At 32.6% G+C, this 24,362-nt stretch overlaps 5 protein-coding genes across 7 annotated transcripts; 3 read left to right on the top strand and 2 right to left on the bottom strand.

Moving 5' to 3' along the window:
• Positions 1-220: 220 nt before the first annotated feature.
• LOC123713254 (adenosine deaminase 2-like) lies at positions 221-3,291 on the top strand. The gene has a single exon (XM_045666842.1). It carries the CDS (start codon positions 283-285, stop codon positions 1,807-1,809), a length of 1,527 nt encoding a protein of 508 aa, XP_045522798.1. The 5' UTR covers positions 221-282; the 3' UTR covers positions 1,810-3,291.
• An 888-nt stretch (positions 3,292-4,179) lies between these two features.
• Positions 4,180-6,723, bottom strand: LOC123713456 (adenosine deaminase 2-A-like). Its single transcript, XM_045667123.1, has one exon. It carries the CDS (start codon positions 6,222-6,224, stop codon positions 4,668-4,670), a length of 1,557 nt encoding a protein of 518 aa, XP_045523079.1. The 5' UTR covers positions 6,225-6,723; the 3' UTR covers positions 4,180-4,667.
• A 2,656-nt stretch (positions 6,724-9,379) lies between these two features.
• LOC123713755 (adenosine deaminase AGSA-like) lies at positions 9,380-10,947 on the top strand. The gene has a single exon (XM_045667579.1). The coding sequence runs from the start codon at positions 9,415-9,417 to the stop codon at positions 10,897-10,899; it is 1,485 nt and encodes a 494-aa protein (XP_045523535.1). The 5' UTR covers positions 9,380-9,414; the 3' UTR covers positions 10,900-10,947.
• Positions 10,948-14,520: 3,573 nt separating this feature from the next.
• On the bottom strand, positions 14,521-15,931 carry LOC123713187 (trafficking protein particle complex subunit 3). Its single transcript, XM_045666739.1, has 4 exons — positions 15,738-15,931; positions 15,460-15,665; positions 15,113-15,311; positions 14,521-14,756 (listed from the first exon to the last, which is right to left on the bottom strand). Exons 1-4 carry the CDS (start codon positions 15,774-15,776, stop codon positions 14,670-14,672), a joined length of 531 nt encoding a protein of 176 aa, XP_045522695.1. The 5' UTR covers positions 15,777-15,931; the 3' UTR covers positions 14,521-14,669.
• A 436-nt stretch (positions 15,932-16,367) lies between these two features.
• LOC123712989 lies at positions 16,368-24,125 on the top strand. 3 transcript variants are annotated; one of them, XR_006754147.1, is made up of 7 exons: positions 16,368-16,872; positions 16,943-17,057; positions 17,268-21,336; positions 22,461-22,594; positions 22,759-22,907; positions 23,392-23,582; positions 23,988-24,125. XR_006754147.1 is itself a non-coding variant. In XM_045666434.1 (6 exons), the coding sequence occupies exons 1-6, from the start codon at positions 16,561-16,563 to the stop codon at positions 24,054-24,056; spliced, it is 4,848 nt and encodes a 1,615-aa protein (XP_045522390.1). In that variant the 5' UTR covers positions 16,368-16,560; the 3' UTR covers positions 24,057-24,125. The 3 variants fall into 3 exon arrangements, 1 of the variants encoding a protein (XP_045522390.1); XR_006754148.1 differs by lacking the exons at positions 23,392-23,582; positions 23,988-24,125 and adding exons at positions 21,470-21,570; positions 21,682-21,759 and having other exon boundaries at positions 22,759-22,897; XM_045666434.1 differs by lacking the exon at positions 23,392-23,582.
• The last annotated feature ends 237 nt before the right edge of the window (positions 24,126-24,362 follow it).

The raw sequence follows: 24,362 nt of genomic DNA, 5'->3' as shown, positions 1-24,362 counted from the left end.
CAAAAACATGGGTTGGGTTTGCATATTTACCTTTGAACATACGTATAGTAGAGTTTTATATAATTTCCAGGATTTAAATATTGTTGAAGGTAAAATGAACTCCTGACTCCAGGCTCACCGGATGTCAAATGTTACTGTCAAAGACCACTTTTGACCCTTTAATCAACAAAATTCTTAGGAAAACTTACATCTATATAAATATCAACAAATTGCACTAACAAGTCAGTATGAGAGTAGCAAAGGCCAGTGAGTGACCCCACGTAGTTATTATCTTCCATTAAAATGTTGCTCGTAATCTTTATATTGTGCGCCGTGTTCGGGCAAACTCTTGTCGCGCGTTCTCTTAACGACTTAAACTTCGAGAGGAAAAATATTCTAGATGATGAATTCGAAATGCAAGTTGGCGGACGCCTGCGTCTCACAGAGGATGAAGTCACGGCAAACGAAATCCTCATGCATTGGAAACGGTTAGAAATATCCCAAGCATTCAATAATCCTGAATACTCCAACTTCTCAAGACACTATTTCACCTATAAGCATCATATTGACAAGTCAAATGTCTATCAAATTATACGGAAAATGCCGAAGGGCGCCGCGCTTCATGTTCACAGCACCCTCATGCTGAGTACCGATCGTGTAATGGAGCTAACATACGAGGACCACTTATACGCTTGCTTCGCGAATTCAGAATTACACTTACAATTCTCCACAACTGTTCCCAAACGGCCTTGCCCAGTTGAGTGGCGTCTTTTGAGCGAATTAAGAAATGAATCAGCTGACGTCACTGCCTTTGATATGGAGCTAAGGAAATACTTTAGTTTGTTTATAAATGACGACGATGTTATCACAAATGGCGATATTAACTATACGTGGGATAGATTTAACAAAATCTGTAGAACTATAAAGTATTTGATATCATACAGACCTGTTAGGGAGAAACATTTCTATGCAGGCTTAAAAGAGTTTTACGATGACAACATAAGATATATCGAGGTAAGAAGCGGATTAGCAAAACTATATGAATTAAATGGCACCGAACACGATCCTACTTACTTGGCTCATCTGTTTAATAGAGTCTCGAAGAAGTTTAAAGAAGATCATCCCGACTTCTGCGGAATAAAACTGATTGTTACGCGGTGGCGCGGTATCAACATGGAGCAAATGCAAGAAGTGATCGATGTCGCTCGTCAAGTGAAAAAGGAATTGCCCGATCTCTTTGCCGGATTCGATTTAGTGGGGCAGGAAGATAAGGGCAAACCTCTGAAAGATTTTCTTCCCCTTCTAGCTGCTCAGGACGACTTGCAATACTATTTCCATGGCGGTGAAACAAATTGGTCTGGAACTTCAACCGATGAGAATTTAGTGGATGCGATACTGCTTGGTTCAAACAGAATAGGCCATGGTTACGCATTAATCAAGCACCCAGCTCTAATGGCAGCAGTGAAACAGAGAGACATAGCAATAGAAGTGAATGTGATATCCAATACTGTGTTATCGTTAGTAAGTGATGTCCGAAACCATCCGCTGGCTGCCTATTTGGCTTTAGGCTTGCCTGTGATTATATCCAGCGATGATCCAGGGGTGTGGGGGGCAGATCCTTTATCCCATGACTATTATGTTACATTCACACGTGTAGCTAGCAAGAAAACCGATTTGCGACTTTTAAAACAGTTAGCTATAAATTCTATTAGGTATAGTGCATTGGATGATGAAGGTAAAACGTCAATGTTTCGACTTTTTCACAAAAATTGGTTGGAGTTCATACAAAATGTAACAGCGGAGAATAGTTTTACAGACACGGTTAAATAGACACAAAGCTATAATTCAATATGACTATATAAGGACTAAAGTAGGTGTAAAAGTGAATTTAAAATATGGATATGTTAGGGTCACAGAGATCGTCTTATCGTGTCCGATCAAAAATGTTTACTTGTATAAATTATTTATTAAGATATAAACGCAATTATAGTACAAATTATATGCAATATTTCTAACTTAGTAAGATTCCAGGTGTCGTGTAGAAATCAGAACATTACCTATGAACAACTTGCCAGCCAGTGGACTGTGTATAAATTTATATGTTATAAATGTCAAGTATCTGTATAGTATAGGTAGTATATATATTAGCTGGCTGCAGTAGATAACGAAATATATGCGAGGATGACGCCTAAGAACGTAACAACCCTACGGGTCCCGACGCCCTACATATGTGTCACCAGTTGGTAAATGTTCAAGTGAAATTTGAACAGCAAAGGCTATTACCACTTAGTGGTTTTGGGAACGTTTAGGTCTTGGATTCGACCCCGTGAAAATTATCTCTGTATTCAAGAAAACATGAAATATGTTATGTACATACAACGCAATACGCAACTTGTGCCCTCCTTTTCACGGTCATAAATACGTGAATTAGTCATGGACTTCCTTAGGCATTTGATGACAGCTGAACTTGCGGACTCAATATAATTAAGAGGTCTTCCCATAATTGGTCACACGTTGAGTATTTTCATTTAATTACAATCTACTGGCGGTTCTGACTTCACTCATGGTTTTCATGGTTTTCGTTGAAAGGTTTCTTTACAGGCTTACGCAATGTAGCGAGATTCGCATAAACCAATAACTCTTTACAAATACAAATCAATAACTCTTTTGGCAATGAGAATATATATTTATTGCATCTTTCACATTAATAAGTTCGGTAAAAGCGAATAGCTAATAGGTTTTCTGTGGCAAAATTTACAAAATCTATAACAAATGTAATATCCAACTTCGTATCTGGATGTATCGGAAACGCGGACATTGAAAATGTTTCGTTCCAATTTGTGTTTTCAAATAGAAAAGCTGTCTGAACTTATCGTATTATAAAAACTACATTTTTGAAATATTGGCACACACGACATGGGTGACTTTTATGGATGTCAAACATCCTGTTTTTAAGTCATGACAAACATACAAAACCTTTTTCGTGTTAATATCGGTGTCAGTAATACTGGTTAGATTCAGCAATTAGTGAAGGCGCCGAATCGTCAACCACAATTAATTTTTAGTACAATTTGTCACAGCGTATCTTTGAAGATCACCGGTGCATGCGCATGTCAATATTTGAAGCGTGTAATGGAATTAAAACAGTCCACATGTCTGCAACTAATCTATACATACCTATATAATAAAATAGTCTGACGTCCTATTTCAACAGCAAGAGGAAAGATAAAACATTTTTGTTTTTGTATGTTGTCTACTTGTCCTATTGTAGGGAATTGAAGGCTTGAATTGTTCAATAAAGGTTTTCTATGTCTGTCTGTTTCATTACGTGTATATACGTCTATTTGGTTATTATTTAGTTTCATGTGAACCCACCGCTATTTTATAATTGAATTACGCTTCTATTGCTTTTTAAGTAATTATTCTATTTATATAATGTTATAAAATTAATTTCATCGTATTATTATTATAGATTATAATTATAGTATAAATTAGGAGTTTACGTACCTTTCACAATATATAAGTGTAGACAATTTTTAAAATTTGAAAAATATAAAAAACAATTTAAAAAATATAATTGGGGTTCCTTATTAGCATCGTTATAAGTCGTAACGTTGTAAGTCACAGTTTCATTAATGACTTTATTTTAACTTTGTCTTTGGTTTACGCCAGTTTACTTAACATTTTCAAAAACTGTTTTAATTAAACACTACTTTATCTCATTAGTAATTGGGATTGAATCTAATAATTAGGAAAAGGTCATATGATAATACGGAATAATAAACATTATTTTATAAAGATAAAACATTAGAATGGCGCCAAAAATGCCACAGATTAGTAGGGATTTGAATATGTCATTGACTTTAGAAATGGCGCAGTCTAAATAATTATAATGAAAACTGCTTGATTTTGTTTAAACAATAGATATTAAACTGAAATGAACCATTAAAATTATTTATTCAGTTTAAATGATGTTTATATTAATAAAATATCTATAATGAATAAATAAGATCCTCTAATACATAATATAATATGATTGTCGCTCAATAATACTATATAAGATAAGATTAAAGGTTATTAAATATTATTTATGCGCACTTATTAAAAAATGGTATCTTGGCTTTCTTATCTTAAATATTATGAATCAGGAATTCAGAATTCAGGAAAATCTATTATTTCTTGCTAAAATAAAACTACAAATAATAACGGGATATATTTATTTGACTTGGGTTCACATAATACCAGTACTTGTGTTTACTTTTAAGTTAAGAATATAAATCCATATAAAAGATAAATTACTATTAACAAACATTTTTTTAGATACTGAAACAATTATTTTATACCGTTGGTACTACTAGAACATGAAGCAGAAGTCAAGTTGCTTTATATTAAACGGGGGAGATATTTGGCAAAAAGTATAAATTAGGTTAATACATGACAATCTTTCGAAAACTCATCGCAACTGTTATCAAATTTGTTTATCGCATAATTACATTGTTAGATTATAATGGTACAACATCAAAAAAATATTTATCTAAATTTAGGGGAAAGATTAGAAAGTAAAAATAGAACAATTCAATTAATAAGGCTACTGCATAACAGTATCTTTTTACACATAAAAGATACTGATTTTAATGTTATTAGTATAGAATTAGAATAATTAATCAAGCTTTAAATTGTAACTACTCTCACAAATGATTTGTCTGAATGTTGTGAATAAATCTAGCCCATCGGATATCAAACTCGTGAACAATTTTATCTTTATTAGAGTATGTGCTATAATAAAGAGAATTCAAAGCTAACTTTTTGAGAAGTCGAAGATCTGCATGTCGACTGGCCACTCCTACAAAAGTTACAAAAAAATCCAGAGACAATGGATCAGCTCCCCATATCCCAGGGTCATCACTAGCTAGCACCACAGGCAAGCCTTGAGCAATAAAACTAGCCAACGGGTGATTTCTCATATCTTCGACCAACTTTAAGACTACATTAGAGATCACGTTACCTTCTATAGCTATGTTCCTTTTTTTAACTTCCTCTATCAGTACCGGATGTTTGATCAAAGCAAATGCGTGCCCTATACGGCGAGCATTGAGCACTATAGCATCTACTAAATTCTCATCTGAACTTGTTCCGTACCAATTAGTTTCTCCTGCGTGAAAGAAAAAGTCAATATCCTCTGCTTCAGTACTCAATTCTTTAAGAAAATCTTTTATTGGCCTCCCTAAATCCTCCTGTCCCACTAAGTCGAATCCGGCAAAAATATCTGCGTACTCTCTCTTCATGATTTTAGCTTTCTGCAAATATTCTTTAACAGTTTCCGGTTGAACTGATCTTAAAGGAGCAAATATTATCTTTGCACCGAAAAAATCTGGATAGTCTTTAGAAAATCTGTCTATAACCCTCTTGTACGACGCAAGTGTTTCCATTTCATCATACACGTTGCCGTCCAAATCATAGAGGCCAGGTAGAACACTTCTAATTTCAAGATACATGACATTGTCTTCTCTTAGAGCTTTTAATGTATCGTAGAAATATTGCTCCCACACAGGTTCATATGTAAACAAATCAGTGGTGCGTATAAAGTAATTTTGAAATTGTTCCCAGACAATGTTTATATCCGTATATATCTCACTGTGATCATCAATGACGAGAGTAAAGTACTTTTTAAGGTTTTCATCGAATTTTTCAACATTCCCCGAAGAATATCTGGCATCTCTCATTAATTGCCATTGCGTTGAACAATCTGTTGTCGGTAACTCCCTTGCAAATAAAAATTTAACCGACTCCTCTTCAAAACAGACGTATAGATTTTCCAAATAAGTCAATGTCACGACGTAGTCGGGGCTTAGCATACCTGTATCATGTGCGTGAAGCAATGCACCTTTCGGCATTTGTTTTATAATTTTAAATAGCTGTGTGTGCTGCACTTCATCCTTATAATCAAAAAAATGTTTCGAATAATTAAAATGTTGTGGGTGCGTAAAGCCAAAGTCGACTTCGTCTCTTTTTAACTCCATAATATATTCATTTACCTGTTCTTCAGCATCACCTAATTCTAAATCATTTCCAAGCATCATATTTAACTCTCTTTCTAACAACTGTGTCCTTTGAAATAACGCACTTTCGTATTCATTGTGTGACTCCACCGTCACCAGTACGGCAACCAAGAAAATAACTATTAAAGCACACATAGCTATAAATAAACTAATGTTTGTATAATTACGTTCACTTTTTAACAACATTTATCTAGTGCAAGGTTGTCACAACAAAGGTGTACCGTCGGGGATAAAAAATAAGTTAATGTCAGCGTATCACTTACATAATCGATTGCCTTTGTAATTAAATTCCAAGATATGTAATCATTACGTAGTACTGGTAGATATACCTTTGATATATTTCTTTAAAGTTTGGTAAAAATATGCCACTGATACGGACCGTTTGTGTTATGTTTACTATTTGATTTTGCTTATCGACGTGCAACTGGTTCGTTCACAAAACAACTAGTACACCATTAGCTCGGACGTATGAATACTGTAATAAAATTAACTTATTGATGATTAACGGTGATGACTCAAAACATTATTATTTATGGAGGATAAATACAGCATTTGAAAAGGTAGATAAATAGTAAAGATCATGTTAAAATATATGCTTATTCTTAAAAAAAATCCTTTAAAACTAAACAATTTGAAACATTATTTGTTGATTTGGTATATAAGAATATTTTTGTGACATTCTTAAATTGGAAAAGACATGACAGCAGGCCTTGTCACTTTTAAGAAACCTTCTTCTAATAAGATGTAAACGAAAACTAGTTTTGCATCACTTTATTTCTATTACATTATTCGACTAGACATGATTTTATTAAAATTATTGCACAGTAATGTAGTTTTTAGTTTCGACACTACTTTACAAAAAGGATCTCTAAAAGTAGCTATGGTTCTAAAAAACCTTATTAAACTCAAGAAATCAACTCTAGTAGGTAGGTATGCTGAAGTTTTTAATGCAATAAAAATACAGCAAATAAATATTATAATTAAGAAACTAGCTTTTACAATTAATGAAAGAGTTTTGCCTTATTTAAAGACGTGTAATGTAAACCTTTTTGAAACCTCTTTTATTTAAAAAATGTTTTATTATGTTTATTTTTAAACATTGACACGAGAGTGTGGCAAAACATATTCAATAGTCTCATGTATTTATTGACAGAAGTAAACATTCACTTATCAAAGTCTCACAACAAGTAATAAAGAGAAAACATTATTTGAATAAAAGACTGTTTCACTTTTCTCTCATAAAAAGTCTTTGAAGGTTTATAATTCTATAGTCTATAGATATGGATTAGTTATATTTGTGTTTGTATCACAAATGTCCAAGCACAGAAAACGTAAACGGTAACATATCCATAGTTCTAGATAAGTAATACCGCGCGTAATGTTATGTATATGCGAAAATAACCTACGTACAATAAAAATACAACTCACGTCCGGTGTGAAGTTTATTGTATAATAATAGTAAATTATATTTAATGCTTTAAATAATAATTTTAAACTCTCTTTAATTAAATATTTATGACGTACCTTCAATATATTTATATTAGGCATGTTAGCAGTGGCGTAACAACAGGTTGGGAGGGCTGGCAAAATACCACGGGCCCCCGACCCAAGAGGCCCAAAAGACCGCGAGCTCAAAAAAATGTTATTTTTATTTTAGCTAGCGAATAGATGATGAATGAATTGAGATATTATGTTCTATGGATGAATGCAACACGCATTGGACTAGCGTGGAGACTACAAACCATTCCCTCTCGCCTAAGAGAGGAGTTATTATTGTGGCATTAATGGGCCATATACAACGTGTAATTGAGTACGCTGAAAATCTCGAAGTTTATTAAAATTAAATTGAGTACCTACATACAACGTGAGGATTTTTACTGATAGGGCCCCATCAATAGAAATTGCCACGGGCCCCAGATAGTATAGTTACGCCATTGCATATAAGTCACTTATAGTCTATATATATATATAAGTCTCAGACTCAACCCACTGCAAATGTCGAGTAAGTATATACTTGTCAAGACGTTCGTGCCAATTTATCAAATTAATTTTTGAAATATATAATTTTTTTTAATATATTCCATTTAAAACATACAGCGGACTCCAAGAAAAGTAAAGTTGTAGAAAAATTGTTTCGTTGTTGATCCTTCTTTTATTTATCCTAGTCAATATAAGTAAGTATCAAAACGTAACAATTCATAAACATTTATTATTTACTATCAGCGCAATCGCGACTAATATTAAGCATACACAAATTTCAGTCATAATAAGAAGTGTTAGTGAATACTTATACTATTCAGTAGGTAAAATTTGCTTTAAAAAGACTGTGAATAAAATTGTCATATGCATTAGAGAATTCGTATCTTTCAAATGAGACCAAATGTTCCCTTGTTCACGTGAAAGGGGTGTCGCCCGGAGTCATTTAGAGATTAAAGTTTAGGTGCGAGTTCACATCGAAACATCCCAATATCATATATGAGTTGCAGGTCGCAGCCATATTTTTACTTTTTATAAATGCGTACAGCGGGGCGGTTCTATTCTAAAGTGGCACTTAAGCCTTCCCCAACCCTTTCGTTGCATAAAATCAGCATGGCGGATGAGACGGCCTTTATTTCTTTTCAGATTTATTTTTTAGTTTCTTTATAGCGTTGCTTTGAAAACGAAACCCCTTTTAGACGCCGCTAGCTGTAATTTACACCAGTACCGAGTGAGTTTTAGTAAATTTCATCGTTTAAAACGGCTATAGAAATTGCGGGCATTATGCGAGATCGTTTTGGCTGCTCTTAAAAAGATCTTTTTTTCATTTTTAATTACGTGGGTACTTAGAGTTGTTTAAATTTAGTCGTTTTACTGGAGCTGCAGTAAATTAGCTTTTGCCACATAGAATGCAAAATGCTGGTTCTTTTAACGAGAAATAAAGGATTTTTAAATGGCGAACTAACGAGTCGAAATTGTTATTTAAAAGGTAATTTAGATCCGACGCAGTTCTTGACTCAACTTAAAATTTGAATAAATATTATCTGTTAACTAAGTAAATAAAAATGCAACACTTTTAATTTTAGAATTAATTTATAAACAACCGAGCATTTTCATTGCTTTTATGAATTTAGTCAAAGCCCAAAACTATATCTAATGATTTTCTAAAGACTAGGATAATCAACGTAAATAAAAAGGGACCGGACTTATATTTTTTTTTCAAACGGCTAATGCAATCCTCCATAATACTACATAACATGGTCCCACAACAAAAGTGTTTTTTGCAGATAAATAACTTCCGAAACTGCTTATCGTAGTTCAACCATGCATTGTCCGAACTCCCAATGATATCAGTATCCGGTCAATATTCAACTGAGCAACACTGAGTCCTGTGGTCACCATGTGGTTATTATTAGTAACTTCATTGTTCCACATTTGCCTTGCATCGGACTATCAATCCAAACGAGCAAAAATATTATATGATGAGTCAATCCAAATGATAGGAGGAAAAATAATTCTTACCGATAAGGAATCAGCCGTAAACAACTGCTTAATGCGACACAAGTTCGAAGAGGTCGACTATGGCTTAGATAACCCCCAATATTATAATTTTTCACGACATTTCTTCACATACAAAGACAAAATACGGAATTCAAAAGTCTATAGAATAATACGGGACATGCCTAAAGGAGCCGCACTACACATTCACGACATGGGAATACTAGATCCAGATTATGTCTTAAATATCACTTATATGGATAACCTTTTTGTTTGTTTTGAAGAGTCCGATGTGAATTTAAAATTCGCCGACAAACCGCCGAACACCGACTGCAACTGGCAATTGATGAAAGAAGCGAGGGAATCCTCAGGAAATATCACAATGTTTGATGAGAATTTATCGAAACATTTCACAATATGTGTACACGACCCCGATGTAATTTATCCGAGCATCAAAGAGGTGTGGGACGCATTCACTGGGTATTTCAAAAGGGTCGCCTCGATGATGTCCTACAGACCTGTGTGGGAGCAATACTTTTACGACGTATTAAAGAAATTTAGGAACGATAACATAATGTACGTGGAGGTGCGAAGCGTCCTTTTGAACTTGTACGAATTAGACGGTACAGTCTACGAACCTTTAATAACAGCGAAGACATATCAAAAATCATATAAACGTTTTATGAAGGACTACCCCGATTTTATTGGTGCCAAACTTATTTATGCGCCTCCGAGGAATATAGACATATATAAATTAGATGAGTATTTGAAGTTAGCATACAAAATCAAGGCACATATGCCTGAATTCTTTGCTGGTTTCGACTTAGTAGGCCAAGAAGCGACAGGAAGCCCGTTAGTTGAATTTATACCACAATTAGAGTCGGCCGAAAACGATTTTAATTATTTTTTCCACGCGGGCGAAACAAATTGGTATGGTACATTAGTGGATCAGAATTTGGTTGATGCCGTTTTGCTTGGAGCAAAGAGAATTGGACACGCATACGCCTTAACGAAGCATCCGGTAGTGATGAAGCTGGTGATGGAAAATGATATTGGTATAGAAGTGAATGTGATATCAAATGCTGTGTTAGGGCTTGTACGGGATGTGAGAAATCATCCTTTGAGTACGTTTATAGCTCAAGGACTTCCAGTGGTGTTGTCTAGTGATGACCCAGGAGTCTGGGAAGCGGATCCATTGTCTGATGACTTCTACGTGACATTCGTTGGCGTGGCTAGCCGTCTCGCAGATCTAAGGCTACTGAAACAGCTTGCTTTAAACTCTTTAAAATATAGCGTCTTGGATGTTGATGCCAAAAAGATCGCTATAAAAAAGTTCAACCGCCGTTGGACTGAATTTATTGATAATTTTAAGTGTACTAATTATTAAATTGAATTATCAGCGTTATTATATTAATATACTGTGTCAATACAGACAAATAATACAAATAATTAAAAGTATTGGGGTATTGTTATTTACAACATGATTTGAAGTTTCGAGTGCTTTACACAGTGAGTTTCTGCTAGAAAGTATGTAATATTAGCCTACCTACTAAATTCGGTGCCGGTATAAAAGTTTTGTATGTGATTGTCACGTAATCCAATAACTATTATAATTACTATGACATTTTTGTGAAATAATAAGCAAAACTATCTTAGTAATAATACTATCCAATACAGAGCATAGTATCTACATGCTGTCAACAAGAGCCAGCAATCGTTTCTTTTCTCTCGTAAGTATCGTAAGAATATCTTTTGCAGTATTTATAAAAAAAAACTCCCTTGCAACTTCCATCCCTATTTAAAAAGTCTACAGATACGTACGTCTACTTCTAGGTTGTAGTATATGCACAAGAAAAAAATCAAATGTATATAGACCACTAACGAATATAAACATACCGAGACAATGACTTCGTTACGAGGGAACGTTGAGAGCGTCACTTCACGATATCCTACTCTTAAATATTTTATAATCTACAATTTCATACTTTATGACCTTGCATCAGAGACTCATTTTGAATAAAATAGATAAGTATACTTTCACAGAGTGCGTCTACTTTGAAAGCAATCTAGGCCTCTAATTCCTATGTGTCTTAAGGGTCTTGTGGATGTAAAATATACGCTATGTAATTCTCTTTGACTATCACTATCCTGGTGAATCATAAGAGAATTTACAATCAACATAATATTACATAGTGTTCTTAAGTTTAGAAGACCTTGATGGGATGTTTTTTACATTAAAAAGGGTTTCGTTATAATAGGAAATTTTAGTAGGCTTTCCCTTATATCAAGATTGAGGATTAACCTAGATAAATGGCACCGCACAATTCTAATACAACCTATATATTTATTTTCCTAGTAATTAAGAAATAACCTTTCCATTTGAACTAGTTATAACCGGTAAAACTCCTATTCTAAACATTTTAAATACCTACATACATAATAATGGGACTCAAATTATTTTTAGGCAGAACGGCGGATTTAAGCTTTGAACATTGAACAAAAACCAGTAGTACCTATGGTGGTACCCCAAATTTTTGAGTTACTGATTTGAAACTCTAGTCTAAACACTTAAGAAAGTTCTAAGAAAATAACATTAAATAAGTTGTTAAATTATAATTATGTATTTATTACAACTTACATTTATAATGTGACGGACATTATAAATATAAACAAGTACCTACTTAACATAAATTATTAGGTATGCGACAGGCCACCACATCCGTAACAAAGGATTTCTTCCAGGCAACCCTAGTAAGACAAAAAGATTACTGAATACTAATATGTGCATAAGTAAATTAAAAAAACAAAATTATCAGTAACAATGAAAAATTACCAAAAAGCCAATCTTTCTGTAGAAGATTTTTAAATGATGTTTATATAGGGGTAGCCAATTGTAGTGTATTCCACAACTTTATAGCGGAGATCCTAAACGATTTTCCTAAAAAGGATGATGAGCTGTGAGATGGAATTTGCAAAATGCATTTCTCAGATAAGCGTAACATATGCCAATAAAGACCTAAGTAATTCAATTAATTTTTAATATAAGAGGGTTTGAAAGGATTGAGTATAGAAGGTGAAGGATGAACTTAACGCATAAGTCTGCGGAATTTAGACACATGATCATATTTTCTAAAACCAAAAGCAGATGTTCTGCAGGCGATCGATCTTATCAAAAGCAGCTGTTCATTCATATCAGAAGTTTATGTGTCCGCGTACGCGCGTTATACTTCGAATAGGAAGGAAATTGGAAAGACGTCTCAGAGCATTAGAAGTGGCGTTTAAATTACATTATAATGTTAATAAACATCATAAATGAAATAAAGTAATAATAATTGTAATAATATTTTATACATTAAATAGGTACCATTTTGTATGTAGGCATAGTCTTATCTATTTTTTACCTAATATTTGCATAGACTGCTGGTAATGGTACTTCGATTTTGTTTAAATGTATTCGGGTTTCTGACTGTTCATTATTTTAATAATCGGGTTTCCACGTAGCACGTGGCGTTTAGGTACCTCATATTCCTTAATTCACACGCGTGGGGCGTGGTGTAATTTTCCAAGACCATTCCTTAGTAAGGTTCCTATAACCTAATTAGGGTTTTATTGAACGTGGGTAACACTGAAAATGTTTAGAACCAGTTAGAAACATTTCTAATTAAAACTTTTTTGAACTCTTTGGTAACCTAATGTAATATATTGCATTCATTTGTCATTTGTTTTTGTGAGTTGGCGGCAAATCTCAAATTTATTATGACTTTCGTTGTTGGCTTACTTAATAACAAAGCTATGATAGGCTGCGATCAGTTTTCTTAATGAAGTCCCATCTCAATGATGATCCGCGTGAGGGACGTCCTTTAACAGCGACTACTGTAGATAACATCAGCGCTATGTGATGCATGATAGAGGAAGATAAGAGGGTGACCTATGACCAGACACGGGCATGCCTAGGCATTGGTATGTTCAAAAAATATTACACGAACATTTAGGCGTCAGGAAGCTTTGTACCAGATGGATTCCCAATACTTTAACCGACGACCAGAAACACCTTTGCACGGGCTGGTGAATAATTGACTATGGCAGATGTCGAGATAATGGGTCATCCGCCATACAGTCCTGACCTGGCGCCCTCCTTTCATTTATTCCCAACTAAAGATAAAATTCGAGGTATTCGCTTTACAAGCCCTGAAGATGCATTGAAAGCGTACGAAAATGCCATAGAAGAGAAGCCCTAAGGAAGAATGGGCCCACTGCTTTTCTGTCGCTTCATCGAATGCGACGATATGTAGAGACGAACGGATATTACCTCGAAAAACAATAAAAGTATTGGCATCTTTCTACATTAAGCCCTTTTTCATTTTCTAAACATTTTCAGTGTAACATAGGTATCATCTAATCTTTTAAATAAATGTTGACCATTTAGTCGACTCTCACAATCCACCACCAAAAACGCAGAAATAAATTACATATTCATTTTTTAATTTTCGGTAACTGTTCCCTTTACTAAGAAAACCTCAATCTGCAGGGTCCAGCTAGAGTAGTTTTTCTCTTTGTATTTTGGATGTACATTTTGTGCTATGGCAGATAGTCACAAAGCTACTTGACAATTGAAATGTTAGATTATCCTTTAACAGAACTTAACAATAAAATAATTTCACTTTATCATTTAAAAAAATTATATCCATAGTTATCATATTTTAATTATGAAAACAAAACCTAATACAGCTTATTACTTCAGTATTGCAATTTTCTAATTTTCTTTTATAAAATTAATTATGATGAGAGCCAGAATAGAAAATATTTTTTTACTTACTACTTTTTACATAACATTTCCTTGCTTTATTTTATTTAAGGATTCTGTGACTAGCTGATATTATGTATAATTGTTTATAATAATAAAAAAAATATGTTATTAAACAAATCTTTACACTATAAGAAACAACAGCAAAAAAACAAACAATCATTTCTAAACTCTTTAAAATAAATTAACATTATTGAACTTAATATCTGATAATACTAACAGAATATACTATCCTTTCAGTCTATAGAAAGTTTTGAAGTCCTTTAAGTAAAACAGTAAATAGCATAAAATATAATGTTACCAATTACAAAGTAATTCAATATAATACAAGTTTATAACTTAAACAATAATAACTAATCTTCTCCTGCTGGTACAGCATCTTCCAGTCTTTTTATATATTTTACTCGGAGCTCAGTCACTGCATCTCCTTTTAACTGATCCTAAAACATATGAAAGGTATTGGTAACATTTTAAATACCTACCTGTCTAAAGATTAAATTGGATTAAGTTGCCATAACTGTGATCGCACTTCAATAAAATATATATGATAAGGTCTTGTGCCAACCATATTTGTAACTTCTTCAAATATAATGTAATAATTACACCTGCCTAGCTTTATTCATGGTAAGAGGAAGACAGAAATATGTGGCTTTTTACTGGTGAGTGTAAAAAGATACTTTCTAAAACCTCACAAACTTAATGTTTTATTATTAGTTGACATACAATTTCAAGCATAATAATGTTTTTAAGTAACTAACCTAATTTTACCATTTCAATTATTACATTATTAATTTACCTGTATAAACCAGCATTGAACATCGAGCTGAACCATTTGCAATGCACCTCGAATAGCCCCAGGAATAAGAGCACAGTATTTAAGACCATTATTTGGCATCTCAACCCATTCGCTGAGTGGGCACTGGTCCCAGACTAGAGAAAATTCATCCCCAGAACTACTCCAGCTAGTTACTGTTGGCTGCATGTTAAGGTAAAGTCTGAAAATTATAGTACATCATTAGATTTAATATTCTTAATTTTTGTGCTTTGTCTTTATCAAGAGTACATATTTCGCCAGAGTAAGTGACTACAGCTTAAAACCATTCTGAAAACTATCTACAGCTAATAACACTTATAAAGACTCACCGAAACGCCTGTTGTATTTTATCTGCTGTCTCTCTCATTTCCATGCACCTGTTAGATCCAGTCCTAGCTAAAAAATCTTCAATTAAACGTACTCCCATATTATAACCAATTCGTTCTAACTGTTTATTAACATCATCTGGATTATCTATTTCTTTTAACATTTGTGAGACGAGGGCGCCGTATGTTAGGGTTAAAAGTTCGGAGTTCTAAAACAAAGATTTAATAGGCTTACATGAACATTAAAATAACAATTCCTACATATTAATAATTCTACTTACAACTTTCTTAGCATCAAGCCTTGATGTTTGGCGGGACATTCTGATTCCGAGACAAAATTAATTAGTTACTTATGACGTTTATTTAATAATGCAGTTAAATACAAATATTAAATTGTACAATAATTTATTTTATAGAACGGATTTAAGAATTAAGATTTAACAATTAATGTTTATCGATCTCTATTTTCTACAGATATTCTTTTAAAACCATAGATCATACGAAGCGATAAACCACAGTTTTTTTTGTCAGATTTTGTGGCCACAGAAACATATATAACAGATGACAAACGACTACAAATTATAATATAAACATTCCTTAGAAATGTTATTAATATGTACATTTTTTTCCAATCAATAAAAACAGTAACAACATTTTAAATTATTCTGAAACTGTTTGTTTTCGAATTAAAAAAATATTATTTTTAAAATATAGCTGACACTATATTATATATAACTTCATTTGTGCACAGTCTGTTATAAGTTGTGTTGTGCACAATGTATAGATTATAATGTTAAACAGATTAATACATTAGAATGTGTATGTGCATTTAAAATAACTGTTATTTAACTATTAACCAAATGTCTATGATTTGAAATTGTACTTTTTCAATATTTTAGAGCGTCTGTTGACTGTAGATTGTAAATCTTTGAATAAATATAATTTCCTTGTTTTTAAAACACGTTTATTGACTTTCAGAAATATTTAAATCTAATTTTTTGCTTGTGTTTATAAATGAAATAGGAATTAGACTTCAAGATGGATTTATGGTGATCTACTTAAATTGATGGTATCAACTATCAACGATTGACGAAATACGAAGTGATGGATGATCAACAAATTGTTAACGATGGGACCAATCATGATGATGTTAATTCTGAAGATCATAAAACTTCAGCAGTGAATAGCCTAATATTAGAGTACTACAAAAAATTTGGCAAGAAACGCGATTTAGAGCAGTTTTTTTCGTTATCAACAGCCCAAAGTGAAATAAGGGATCCTAGCAGTTTATTTTGGAGGAAAATAAAGGCTTTGAGTGACTCCTCTGATTCTGGAGATAAAAGAAGTGAATCATCTACAGAGCTGTGTAAAATATCTATCAGATGCTCTGTTGCAGATAATAGCTCAAAACTTCAGGTATTATAATAATATAATTACTACAGCCATACAAAATATCATTGTATGCATATAATATTTCATATTACAGAAAGAGGCCAGTAAAGTGAGTGATGCAGACTCCCCACCAATTATTACAGAGGTTCATGAATATAGACATTCTGATAATGAATCAGTAAAATCTGAGGATGTTCATTCCCTCAAATGTAAGTCACCTTTCACATGCAATATCTTCTTACCATGTCAGACAATAATTCACTTCAAAAAATATATTTATAGTTTCAATGAATTTTTGCAAATAAAACTGTATAAATATAGTTTTTTTATTACTTTTTATTTTAACTATGTTAGCTATTAAATTTGTATCAATTACAATTATTACAGAAAATATGTTTATTAAATTATTATATTTCTAGCTGTGGATGGTACCCTGGATTTATCTACAAATAAACCAAATTCCCCAACAAGCAGTGTTACCTCTCAAAGGAGACTAGAATGGGACTCTTTAGCTGATGTTGGTTATGGAAATGAAAGTGATCAGAAAATGTCAGCATCAAGTCTTAGTACACTAGAAAGATTAGCATTGCAACAACAGTATTGTATAAATGATACGCAACAGAGCAATTTAGGCCTTCCTACTGCACATTCCACTCCATTTGAACTAAATAATGGGGTAAACAACAGATCAAAATACAAAAAAGATCTAAGTAAAAAAACTACAAAAATTTCTAGTAAAGAAGTAGATTTTATTGAAATGACTTTACCACAAATTCCTGAAACTAATCAAGCAATCAATTTAAATTTAACAAAACATATAACATTTAATGTTGATAAAAAAGGTGAAGTTAATGTTGAAAAAATAGCAAAAAATGTTTCTAGTTCACCTGAAAAAGTATCTGTTGGAACTTATATAATACCAGAGGTTAAATTGGACAAAGAAATACAAACAACTTTAACTAAAGAAAAGACTCAGGAACATGACAACTATAGAAAGAATCCCGTTTGTGTTAATTTAAATTCATTGAAAAAAAAGTGTAGAAAGAAAAAATTAAGAAAAGTTAAAAGTAAATCACGGCTCTCCAAGGAAATAAAAGTTCTTAATAAATCAATTGTTAAGGATAGGAGTGGGGAACAGATTTCAGCTGCAGAAAGTTTTGAATATATGCCTGGGCATATTTACAACCAAACCCATATCAGCAATATCAATGAGGGCAGAAGATCTATCCCAAAAAAAGATAATAAATCTAGCCTCGAAACAAGTACAGGACACACTACAGACTCAAGTAAAGATAAAAATTCGTTTTCGAAGGATTTAGAAAAAAGCATTGATCTATTAAAAATAACACTAAAGAGAGGTAATGCAGATGATGAGATAAAAAAGAAACTTATCAAAGAAATTGTACAACGACTCTTAAAAACAAGATATAAAGATGATGATAGCTCAGACTTTCTTTCTGGCTTAAGTTTTGACAGTAAGAAATTAGATTTAGGCTGCACCAGTACTAGTAGTACCTCAGAGGGTAGAGGATATAAACCAAAGAAATCAATATTACGTGTTGAAAAATTTAATTCTAATTTACCATCAACATCGCAAAGTACACCTAATTTACCATCAACTATCAAATGTGAAGTAGGCAAGGCACATGGTACTTCTATAACAGATTCTGACCAATCTAAAGATGCCAAAACATCTTCAGAAGAACTTTACCAAAAATACCTTAAAGCACTTAAAAGAGAACAAGCATACAAGGAACATTTAAAAATTAAAGAAGCTCTATTTAAACAAAAACTAGTTGGCTCTGATCCAAAAATTAACCAAGATGTCAAATCTCAAAATAAGATAAAAGATTTAATGAAAGACTTAGTTAGGAATAACTATGATGATGGTTCTGGTGATGCAAGCAAATTGGAAGGAGGCTCACTTAATAATATAAACTTCAATCAGAGCAATTCAATAAGAAAACAAAAAAGCCATTCAGTATTCACTTTATCCTCAGGGACATCAAGTCAACAGAAAACAAATACAAAAAAAACAGATATAGGTACTACAACTACGAGAAGTAGTAAGAATGAACACCACTACTGTTGTTGCCCAATTCATATTCATAAAGTTGGTGTAACAGATAGTTCTGTACAGGTAAATATCTTATCAAACAATGAAATGCACCCAGACTTTCAACATCATAAACATAAATGTAGTGATAAAACTATTACGTCGGCAAACATTGAAAATAATATCAAAAGAAATGAAATAAAATATGTTTGTTTATGTAAAGAGACTAATTCACAAGGAGTACCTGATAATATTCTAATTTACAAATGTTCCCGATTGGATAATGATCACAAAACCGAAAATATGTTACAGCAATCACCGCATTGTACTAATGCAAAGTGTTCTAATAAAAAAGTTTCTCAAATTAACCATAAAGTGTTGGAAACCACATCTGGTAGAGAACAAAATTTCCCAAAACAAAGTTTAAATATTCAAGAAAGTTCAAGTTCAAAATCGTCACAAACTAATTTGGACTTAGACGTAATATTGCGTCAAAAATGTAGTGACAAATGTGGGTCTTTCACATCAACTGGTCAAGATCCTCTGCAAATAGAAATAAATCAAAAAAGAAAATCACCAATTTTAAAACTTAAAAGAGTTCATGAAGCTATAAGATGGACACAAACTGATATCAGTATTAATCCAAAAATCTCAGATCCATCCTTCTCTGACATTAGTATAATTGACAAAAAAGACTGTGCGAAGCTAGTTAGTGAACAATGTAAAGAAGTTTCGCTGGAGAATATTAAGACAAGTTCCGATGAAATGACTGAACTGATCACTGATAGTTCATCAAAGGGTTTAAACATAAACTCATCAACAAAATTGAGTCCAGATGATGAATATAAGAAAGCTGATAAACAAATACAATCAGATATTGATATAGGGAATGTAAATAACATTGGAAATCAGTGTGATTTACAGAAAAAACTAAACTATTCTATTCCAATAGAAGGTACTAACATGACATTGAAAGTAAGTTTAGGTGATAGAGAAACGCCTGATGTAAATACTCAAAGTAACCTTTACAAAAGACCAATACTTAAAACAACGGAGGCTTTGACACATAAACCTACAACTTCACGCAATCCAACTTGCCTATTGCAAGAATGTTCTGTTGGAGTACAATCAACAGAAAATTATATTTTAGATGAATATTATAATCAGGCAGCTGCTTGTGCCTCTAAAGCTTGTGAAGAGGTTTTGAATAGAAGAGGTACAGAATCAAAATCGGAAATGACTACTCAAATTCGTATTCTAGATAAATGTCACACTTATCCAAAAGGGGATAAATCCAATCTATTTAAAGTCCTTCAACATTCAAATACTGATACCAGGAAATTAGATAAGGTATCCCATGTTACATTTGATGAACTAAAAATAAATTTTGCCAATGGTTCTGCTATTCCAATTAATCCCAAGACAGAAAATATGAATGATTCACAAAAAGTTACTGAAGATATTAATTTGACAAGTTCTTCAGACAAAACAGCAGAAAACTGTAAAGAGTCTCAGAGTTCAAAAACCATATCTGATAGTGAATGCCAAACTAAATCAAAGAGTTCCAGTACTAGTCGTGAAGCTGAAGAAATCAATGATCCTTTGATTGATTTAATACAAAATATTACAAAGAGATATTCTAAAAAAGAAACTGAAAAAAGTAAAAGAAAGAAGTGTTTTAAAGAAATTATTACTGTTCTAAACTATTTATTAGACACTGAAGAAAGTTCTGACCAAAGAGTATCTACTGAGAATACTGAAATTATTAACCAAAGAGAACCTCAAAAGAAAGAATTCACTGACAAGGCAGTGCAGTTTTCAAACTCTAAAAAGGACATCAAACTATCAGATCCTACTTCATCTGACCTTCCCACAACTTCTACTGATTCAACAGCATGCCATGTATTAAATAAGATAAAAAAAGAATGTGAAAAATATCATCAAAAGCGCTGCAAATCTCACCATAGAAAAGTTGAGGAATCTAGTAGCACATCTATGAACTGCCATCATCGTCGAGAGCATTGTCATTGTAATGGAGGGTATAAGTGCAAGCAAAAACAATTTGAAAAAAACAAAAAAAAATGTCTTGCATATAACCTGATTGTGCAATCGGATAGTTTGGCCAGTGAAGAGACAATTTGCGAAAATAAAAACCGTCCCCTTCGGAATATAATAGTAAAAGTGCCTAAAAAGAAATACGAAAATATGCCACTAAAAGAAATGTGTGCTAAGTTGGATAGAGAAGTCCCGCATTGCTCAAGAGTATATAGATCGAAAAGTCTTCCAAATGATAGTGAAGTTTCAAGTACAGAGGACATGATAAGGCAAACCCAAACGTTCACAGTAAGAGAGTATCTGGAGAGGAATCGTCCAGACTTTGTTGAGAAATGCTCTCAACGCCAAAACTGCCTGAAGATGATCAACGAAACTAGGTAATTATTTTTATGTTACAGGAATATATAAGAAGACGCTAAAATCGAGAACTTTTAAGGTCGTTCCGATTTAAGATTTAAGTATGTTGGCCTCAAAAGTTTCGACGATATATTTTATTATTATTATTTCCAGCGGGTCAAAAGATACCTCTCCTAGAATGAATATGATTATTGTGCACACACCCAAATGTAATACAAACCCGTGTATAAGAAAATGTACCATGTATTGCAGAGGTAATTTTTACACAAATAACAATATAAATTAATTATCTATTTAAATATATAATAGAGAGTATTTAAATTTTTTTAATTGGATATATAGCAATCCTAGTTTGTATGTTCTAGGAGGATCCACTAATTGCAATACTTGTATCAGTCAATATAAAAATCAACAATGTGTACAAAATGACATGTCTAGAGTTGGTAAGTTTTTTGAATAAAGAATATCAATAGAACTTTTTTACTCTAACCAATTATTCTTTTCGTCAATAGATATTGATATAGTATGTATTATATTTGGGTGTGTTATCCATTAGTCGTCGCATTCATAAAAATTCAAGCTATTGTAGAATGTCAAATAACGTCGTATGTTTCGTCGATTATTCTTCATTAGGCGATTAGACGTTATTTCTAGCCTTTTATGTATAGTACGTGGTAGATTTTTAAGTATTTCCGGGTTCCTCATCGATTTCATAAAGAAGCAAGTGTTGTATTGAGCTCATAGAAATACAAATCCAAGAATGCAGAGCCTAGGGTTCGAACACAAAGTGAAGCTTACCCAGCTTGAAGCCTAGTGACCTGGCTGACATTGCTCTATGTAACGTAGATAACGTATCACGTTTTACGAAATAACAATGCGTTTACACTCAAATCTACTAAATTCGGCGAATTTTATTTCGTAATATGATTTTAGTTATACTCAGGTAAACCATATAAAATAAACCAGTAAGCTATCTTTGTGAAACGTATATTTTAAATAACATTTGACGAATAAAAGCAATCACGTCCCAGTTCTTACTTGAATCGCTTGTATTATTCTATAGCAGAAACATAGCATAGAAGCATCAAACGCTTTGATCACGTGTTTTTTTTTTAAATTTTACTTTAACGTCTTTGTGTTCCAGTACCAACGAACGGGCAGCCAAGCGTAAGTTGCTGTCAATGCAGGTGGGCCAGCAACAAACACTGAGTGGTATGTCTGATGCAGGATTAAGAGTTTTTGCCGCGCAACTTGGAAAACAGCTGCGAACTAAGAAGCGTATGTTATTTTACTTTATATAATATATTTTAGTAGCCTTATTCATAAATTTACTCAATCTGTTAATATGTTTGGTTACAATATAATCTGTTATTACATTAATTTAGTCTAGTGCTCACTTACTCACAAAATATTTTGTATCTAATGTTAAAATGTTATTACAGTCGCACCAAAATTTATAAGTGAACGAGATATGAAGAAACATTCTGAGAAAATTTACAAGACGCTGCCGGAAGTTGTAAATAAAAAAGAACAAATGAAAAAAGAATGCGTCAAGAAAACTAATTTGTTACTGGCAAGCATTTTTAAAAAGGTATGATAAAATTTGCATTAAACTCTAGTAGATTTCTATGCGTACACTAGTGTTCCATTAAATGTTTCAAAAGGAGGCTTGCGAAGCAGACATCCGTAACCATGAGCCCTAACATTGGGAGATTTTGTGGTGGCAACACTTTTGCAATTTGAAATGCGCTAGATTGCCGAATAGAATGTGTTTTACTTGCGCCAATATCGTTGTGTCGAGGAGGCTTTTGCAGCTTGCGTGGCAGTGCCACGACCCAACTACTTAGTAAATTATACAAATCCGCGATAGTAATTCTACACCAAGTGTTACGAAAGAAATGGCATGTCTCGTTCGGCAAAAACCTCAACTAGAGGAAATCTTCGCCATGTTAAAATTGTGACATTATCTCTTAAGTAAATTTTAATATTCGCAGTTGAAACACTTCCGGAAGTTTCAGATGCGTAATATTCTGAAATAAGTGTTTTCCTTGTCGGCAAAATTTCATATTATGTAGAGGTTACAGATGCGCTTTCGCAGCTTGCGTGGTATCGCCGCAAGTCCCATGCCATATGCAAAAAAGAAAATCGCTAGACAATACAGAAAACTTTGTGAAATTAAACATTGACGGTTACACATATGAAAATGAAAATGTTCGCAAAAATTTCCGCCCGCGAGTACTTTTACTTTTAAAATACTTTTAATTGGGTAATTTGCTGTTTCTGAGAGTTTTCATTTATCTGTTTCCATGTCATGTCATTTTTGTCGCTTCCCTATTCATTGATTACCTATTACTCGTAAATTTTTAATTATTGTTAGTTTTTACTTTCACACTTGGTATCCATTGTAAGTGGTCAATAAGTTGTTTCAATCCTTTTAAGTTCCATAAGTTTTCGCTATTCTATATTTTAATATTTCAAGTATGCTAATCGTAATAGGATTACTCCTAGATGTTTCTTTTTTAATGAAATTTCATTGAATTTCTTCTTTAAAAAAACCTATTCAAATCTGAACTGTGAAAGTTGATAATGAGTAAATTTTATAAATACAGATGACGTTTACGTCTATATTTATTGTTTGTAACTAATTCAATTATCGTTTTCTTTATTACAGAATCTACAAAAGAAGACACTGCAGGGTGCTGTAAATTTGTCAAATTATAGTACAATAATAAAAATTTAATGTAATTTTGTATTTATTAAGTCAGTTTGACTGTTTTTCTGGTTAATAAAATTTATTTTTTTACTACTATTTGAAATTATTTCTTAGTCTGATAAAAAGTACTAAATAAATCTAAACATGCGTCTCTCCTTAATGTTATTAGTGTTATACTTGTGATATAAGTACTTTCGTAGAAAAATATAAGTATTGATTTAGTTTTTTGAATAAGTAGGTATAAACATGAGTTTCTACGTATTTACGAAAATTTCTTTTTAATTTTATAAAATTATTTTTACGAATAAATCTCGACATGCATACCCTTTGATA

This window comes from Pieris brassicae, chromosome 8 (genome assembly GCF_905147105.1).
Source record: "Pieris brassicae chromosome 8, ilPieBrab1.1, whole genome shotgun sequence".
Lineage (NCBI taxonomy): Eukaryota > Metazoa > Arthropoda > Insecta > Lepidoptera > Pieridae > Pieris > Pieris brassicae.
This window is presented reverse-complemented; position numbering and strand designations above follow the sequence as displayed.